The sequence below is a fragment of the Spea bombifrons genome, chromosome 1 (assembly GCF_027358695.1).
Source record: "Spea bombifrons isolate aSpeBom1 chromosome 1, aSpeBom1.2.pri, whole genome shotgun sequence".
In the NCBI taxonomy this organism is placed as follows: domain Eukaryota; kingdom Metazoa; phylum Chordata; class Amphibia; order Anura; family Pelobatidae; genus Spea; species Spea bombifrons.
In genome coordinates, this window is record NC_071087.1 from 24,864,398 (window position 1) to 24,871,834 (window position 7,437).

The window sequence follows — 7,437 nt, forward strand, 5'->3', positions numbered from 1 at the left end:
TTCCTGGCTCGTAAAGGAAGAAAATGCCTGCTTGGCTAACATCTTAACATCTACTCATTCTTCAAAGGTTAACCCCTTCTCTACTTGTTTCCAGTAGGAGAAACGTAGTTAAAAGGGTGACAGCATAGAAACTTCAAGATACAAATATAATACTGCAGTTCCTTAGCAACAATTTAATTTTTTGGGGTCCTGTTAGATATAACATAGGCAAGCTAAACCGGAATTGTGAATTAGATAAATACACAATCTCCACAAAATTCCAGTAGGATTTTGGATCTTGTGACTAGAACATCTCTTGGGGCGAACAGGGCTGGATATTTTGCCCATAACCATCATGGTAATGTAAAACAGACTTGCTGGGCATGCACATGGCATCTGTTGTGATGTATTAGGAAAAAAACATAAATTCAAATAATACATCTGTACCGTTGTTGGACTTTTATCCCCTATTAAGCATGTAGATAGGGTGCTGACTATTGTTGGTGGATAAGTGGCTAGTTGGCTGGTATTCTGAGTAAATCTGGCTATTTTGACCAACTTCAGTATCAAGGCTTCCTGTATGCTGTGGTGCCCCCCCAAAAACGATGTGTTATCCTCACATGGAAACATTCATCAGGACACAGGCTGCATAAACTCCAATTTTTATTTGAAACAATCAGGCATGTAAAAATGGCAGTCCCTTTAACCTCCCTACAGTTTTCCTGGACTCCAAGTCCCAAAATTCCCAATATTACTGTTTTACTAGGAAATATGACATGATCAAAGGGAAACGGCTGCAATGTGCTATTACTGGGTGTTCTAGAGAAAGGTCTACCCTGAAGATAAGTCTGGGAGTTGGCAGCTCTAAGCCGCTGGGGTTTCTTAGACTCTGTAACTATATGAGATCTGCGTTAAGCCTTTTCTGCTGGCCGGAGCACAGAGGAACGCGGAGGCTCAGAGCACTACAGGAAATATCATGTTACATACTATAACCTTCTAAATGACTTTTATTCTTTGCCCGCTGATACTTTCATCTACTTATCTTGATAAATCATCATAGAGGAACTAATACTAGTGTGTTTTTTGGTTTCTTTCCCAGGGAATCTCATTTGATGAATTTCGATGTTTCTTCCAGTTTCTGAATAATCTAGAAGATTTTGCCATTGCAATGCAAATGTACAACTTTGCTAGCCGGTCTATTGGCCAAGGTGAGTAATAAAAATATGTTATGAAATGTCTTAATAAGGTTGTGCGGTTTGACCTAGAGTTATATTAAGATGTTTTCTAAGTATTTGCATGTGGATCTTTCACAGGTGTGATAGATAGACTTCATACCGTCATCCATCTCATGAGCAGACTCAAATATAGGCATCTCAAAAGTTTTCAGATCTTATAGTAAAAGTTATTCATATTTCTTGTAATTGTTTTTGCACAAAAATAAAATTATATCAATAATATACTGTAAAATGTATCCCTGTAGTTGTGTTTTTACAATGTTTCTAACGTTGATACATGGATATAGATTAGTTGGTGCACTTTATATAAATTTCAATGATAAAATGTGTTTACTGGAGAACCACATTATAGTTCTAAAACGTATAGAAAGTCCGAAGGATAATGAACGATAAAGTGACATGCTGTGGGGGCTAAAATAATCTATGAACCATCAGTTGAGAGATAAAAAGTAGCAAAAGTGATATCTCCCATTTCCTGGCTTTATTGAGCCGCCAGGAATCAACAAGGAATGTGTTGTAAAAAAAACCCAAAACAACTCACTCCCTGAGAGAACATACTGTCTCATGGAAAACAGTGGAGAAATCACAAATATCTGTGAGTCTTTGTCATTTATGACACTAATGGTCTATTTGCTCTTCTCACCAATGGTGATGGAGATTTTGGTTTTAGTAATGTTTCCCAGAAAAGCTACTCTGGGGGTCTCCAGCTTGTATGCCAGGAAATAATCAAATTTGAATTTGGCATTAGATCCAAATTGTCCTTTTTAGTATTTTCTACAGTTAAAAAAGTTGTTTTGTTTAAGTGAAGAAAAGAATTAGTGATAAAAAAAAAAACATTATTCTTGACAAAAATTATAAATGAGGCAAATTTGATTTGAGTAAAAGGACATCCCAGTGCCCCATGCAGCCCCACCAACATAAGATGCCTGGTAAAGTACTTTCATATGCATCATTTTGCTGAAATTTGTTAAGAAATGCTCTTTTAGTTTCTACGCTACCTGACAGTTTTTTTGGCTGGCAGGAGCGTGCTCCGTTGGGAAGATTTTCTGAGGAAAGGGAAGAATATCGCACTCATGCATAATGGGAAGCAGGAGATAAGGAAATAAAATGGTTAAGATGGATTAGGATATGTGATTTGGACATTAGAGGAGATTGTATTTTATTACCTTGTACAAGAGTTTCACAGCATTTCAGGACCTCAATGCTCATCTTCTCATAGAATGATCAAATTATCCAGAATTTGGTTAACTTAAGGTTTGTTTTGAAAAAAAACATGATTTTAAAGTAATACAAATTCCCACACAGAATTTTCTTACAACGTGGAAGATCTGTGAAATGTGAATGTTGTGCGCTCGGTATTGGACTTATTGTAGTCAAGTTAGACTTTAAAAGGATCTCTGCAACAATCCGGTAGCTCTCCATAACCAATCCATCGGAAAACCAAAGGGGTTTAACCTGAGCACAGATTATGCCCCATAATGACTGGTTTTACGCTTTTGATCTGTTGTTTCTCCACAGATGAGTTCAAGCGTGCTGTGTATGTAGCTACAGGTCTGAAATTGTCTCCACATTTGGTGAACACAGTCTTCAAGATCTTTGATGTTGACAAAGATGATCAATTAAGCTATAAAGAATTTATTGGCATTATGAAAGACCGGCTGCACAGGGGGTTTAGGGTAAGAAGCACACACCGTAAAATAATTGTTCATTGAAACTGTCAACACTGCAAAACTACAATTAATGTGTACAGCAATGTGTAGAACTGCGGCACTAGCCCCAGGAGTCATGCTTTGTTGCCTTCAAGATCTTTGGAAATGTTAGGAGGGTATTACATCCTTTTTATCACATTTCATCATGCTTTACTAGAGCAAGACAAACCTGCAAAAAAGTATAAGATTAGAAACAAAGTAAACCATAAATCTGATTATATCATTAGCTTTTATAATTATCTATTAACAGAGTTGTCGCTGAATTGACCTGTGACCCTAAATAAAAGTTTTATTATTTATTGTTTTCTATAGCACTGTCATGTAAAATGGTTTATGTTAATAATGTTTTTTTTATTAGGCTATAGGCAAATAATAGAGACATTTTAGGACTCAAAGGATTCACATAGATAAAGCATTAGCAGCCAGTTGGGGAGAGGGATCAGATTCCTATTGCAAGGATTATTTTTTAAGTTCAAGACATAGGTAATGGTGGGTCAAGTGACACATTCCAAAAGGTTGTTTGAAATGATTTGAATACTGTTTTATTCTCCTATTTCTTTGTTTAGAACATTACATTTTGTATATAATGATGAAAAGGTGTTCTAGGAAACATGGGACCTTACCTTATGTAAGAAGGGGTGGGGATGTTTATACCAGGTGTGTTAATCTGCCACCTGCTGTTCGAACTGTGACTTAAACAGGTGTCTGTTATATTTTTTCATTGCTACACAATGTCAGTATATCATATATACATGATTTTAAATAATATATGTGTGTATATACCTATGCTACCTATATATATATATATATATAAATGTATATATATTAAAATACAAAAAAGTGAGGCGCAATATTCTAATTAAATATAAATATTACACCTTCTGGTGAGGTGGTGCCGCAAAGACACAGGAACAAACTCCCCAAAATGTTCCAAATTAAACACAATCAAAACCACACAAGTGTCTGCGCACCTTAATAATAAGTGAATAAATGATGTGTGTAACAAAAATAATATGTACAAAGTTAGCCTTCCAGCTAGAGTTCCCACACACAGTATCCAAAAGGCTCATACAGTATCTCACGAAAGTTTTTGTAAATATTTTATTATCTTTTCACGTGACAAGTGTGTCTTGCCTACAGTCAAGCATGGTGGTGGGAGTGTCATGGTCTGGGCCTGCATGAGTGCTGCCGGCACCGGGGAGCTACAGTTCATTGAGGGTACCATGAATGCCAACATGTAATGTGACATACTGAAGCAGAGCATGACCTCTCCCTTCAGAGACTAGGCCACAGACCACAAACTTGTTGTCCTCCGTTTTGGATGTTACAGAGTCCAGGCTTCAAACTTCGTAGCAGCGCTACCACAGTCTTAGTCCTCTGATCCACTTCTGTAATTCTAACTCCTTCTCCTGATATCATCAACACGCATAGATGTATATGAATTTACTGTAATGTGGTTGTTTTGTAAAAGGTGACACACATTGGGAACAGATTTCCAGCCCATCAGCCATAACTTCGCACAGTGGAGTTTGATCACTAAACAATAAGTTCCACTTGAATTGTTGTGGGTGCTGAACACCATCTCATTGTATTAACTATGCAGTATGAAGGGGTAATCAGGCCCTTCTGTTGGAACCATTCACGTTTTATCTTCAAATCAATTTATATGAACAATCTCACATGGGAAGTTTCCAGTATTCAGTATGCAGACTTGTTATGAGCCTGGGTGTTTTTAATGTTATAACTTTAATACATAGTCGGCGGCACGTAATATAAAGTTTTAAAGGGGGGTTGAATTAGAATCCAGATTAAATGTAATGAATTTTAAATATTTTTGTGTATGTCTCTGGCACTCTCATTACCCCCAAATTTCCCCAAAACACAAGGAGCAGAGCAGTCCTTTCATAACTATCCATACTAGTAAACACTATCGTTTTTAAGATAAAATCCATGTATAATCACACGTTCGCACACTAATTAGTGTAACCTACCTACTACTACAGTTACAACTGTAACTAATTTATATTCTTCACTTTAGCTTTTTACTAGCCGCATTACCGTTTTATCCCTTTATTGTTTATCCAAGAGCGTGAATAATTTATCTTACAACACCTCCTGTACAATTTGTTATACATTTTACTGCCTTTCTTCAGAATAACAATAATCTCTTTAATAGAGTTTAACAGTGAGATATCTGCGTTCTTCTGTAGTCTTGGCTCCAGAAAGCCTCATTTTTAAAAGGGGTTGTTGAATGATTTCAAAAGAATCTACACAGGTACAGATTATAACTATGTAATTGCGCCACAAAAAGTCTTATTTCTTGTGGGTTTTCTATTTTTAACAATTTTTCACCAAATCGTCCTTTCATAGAAATCCAATACTTTTAGTTGCCAAAATGATTTAATGCCACAGATTACTAAACACTGAAAGAAAATAAGAAATAAGGATTTTGGCGTAGCTTAATTTTGTTCTTTTCTTTAAATAGATAGAATCACAGGTATTTAGACGCACTCTGGCACCACTTGACATTTCCCATGGTGTATTTACTACAAGGTCAGAGGCTATGTCACCTTCATCCAGTCTGAAAATCAATGGGTCTGTGATAACATTTAGTTATCAACTGAAAATTTCTGCATAATAGGGAACATCGTACCACTGATGAAAACCTAAAAATAAGAGCATTATGCATTTTAAGTACAATTACCACCAAATGTCTCTCTTTTTTATTTTTCTGTTTTTTTATTGCTAGTAATGTCTGTGTCTGATGACTACGTTTCCATGCTTGCAGTAAGCACACATCTAAGAATATTGCATGTGCGAATTAAATGTTAAAATATAGTCACATATAGCTTGGCTTCTTGACTTCTGTGGCTTGACACCTTTCCTTGGCTGCTTCACATTCTCTGCCTTTGTACACCTCTATCTTCTGCTCCACAGGGCTACAATACTGTGCAGAGATACACTACTTTCAGATCATGCCTGAAGAAGCAGCTCCATAAGAGATAAGTACGTGATCCTCACGGGTTTTATAGAATTTACTTGCATGCGTGGAACTCTCTCTACTTTTCTTATTTTATGGTTAAGGCTGTGTCCAGTCTGAATGGAAAGCAGAATTGCTGCTTGTTCTTCAAACTATACTTCCCACAATTTGATACATATAGATTGGCTGCTGCTACTCCTATGCATTTCAATGGGAGTTCAGCTTCCACTGAGTAGAGCAGGAGTCCTACTGAACACATGCAAGGAGTGTACTGATGAACACTTCCTGCTTTCAGTTGAGGTGACTTGGGGAGGAGTTCTACTATAAGACTCATTTTCTAACGCCAATAACTAATGAATGCAAGAATCCTGCAGACATATTTTGGACAACCGAGCAAAGGCTGAACTGTCCCTTTTACACGTTTAAAGGAAACTACTGCCTTAATGGGTGGGGATGGTTTTGTACAGTTGAGAGGGTGAGATGTACATCCCGGTAATCATTCCGTTGGGGGGCCTACTAGTTATAGATTACCCAGATCGCTGTGGGAACTGGAATTATGCAATAAAAATGTGATATTTTTTTAACCAGCTATTTTATCGTTGGGTGTTTTTACTGCATACCAAATCCCTTGCTTTAATCCTTTTGCAATCCAGATGGAAATGCAAAGCAAGTACCAAAAGTGATGTGTTGAATGTACACCCCATTGGGTGTATAAAAGTATATGAAAGCTATTGTTTGCCATTGGATTGAATCCATATATTTCTAATCGGTCGCTGTGGTTACCAACAGGAACCCCGGAAGCATGGCTTGATTGGCTACTATGGATGTGTTAAATCGGTCACAAGGAAGCACGTCAAAGAGTTCTTCAGGAGTTTTCACAGCCGGGACATGCTGAGATAAACGTGTCTGAAAAGTAACTGCAGGCATGAGCACAGACAGACGACGTAGCAGCACCACTGTGTTTCAGTCACCCTATTTATTTATCTGAATGCACTTTTTAATATCTTGATATTAGAGTTCATATACTTAATGAACAGCATGAATTTTTAATGCAACATATTTTTACATATTATTTATATTATGTACATTTACATAGTATATTAGCCTATATATATGAGATTTTGTAAGGAAAGGCATTCTGTATCCACATCATGTTCTGGGGCTACTGGGGAGACTGTCTGCACCTCCAAGGGATTTCGTTCTGTGTAAATAAAGAAATCCTGCATTTAAAATGTGTTTTGTTTTAAAGGCTGCATAGTACATATTACGTAATAGCCTGTCCATACCGGTCAGGGGAAAAGAACCCTCTTGGAATATCGTGTTGGAAAAGCTCTGCGTTATAAGCAAAAATCCTCCTTTTCCATATACCTGCTCAGAGGGATAAATCAATTTCATGTAAAAAGGAACATTTTCTATAATCTAGATCGTTTACCAATACAGCATATTATTTGGTGGAAAAACATATAGGCAAGTGCTCCTATTAGTGAAACATCCAGACTGTTACAGATGTAAGAAGACACATCGTTGCACAAAT

The 7,437-nt window shown here is 36.9% G+C and overlaps 1 protein-coding gene across 9 annotated transcripts in view; it reads left to right on the forward strand.

Moving 5' to 3' along the window:
* The window catches only part of MICU3 (mitochondrial calcium uptake family member 3), a 62,036-nt gene extending 54,901 nt beyond the window's left edge, over positions 1-7,135 (forward strand). For 5 of the 9 annotated variants that reach the window (XM_053458770.1, XM_053458762.1, XM_053458780.1 and 2 more), the window contains 3 exons: positions 1,079-1,187; positions 2,733-2,890; positions 6,693-7,135. In XM_053458770.1, coding sequence (XP_053314745.1) covers positions 1,079-1,187; positions 2,733-2,890; positions 6,693-6,803 — 378 coding nt within the window. In that variant the 3' untranslated portion in view covers positions 6,804-7,135. Of the gene's footprint in view, positions 1-1,078; positions 1,188-2,732; positions 2,891-5,860; positions 5,930-6,692 lie in introns of all 9 variants that reach the window. The other 4 variants (XM_053458788.1, XM_053458820.1, XM_053458796.1 and 1 more) reach the window with 1 other exon arrangement.
* Positions 7,136-7,437: the final 302 nt, after the last annotated feature.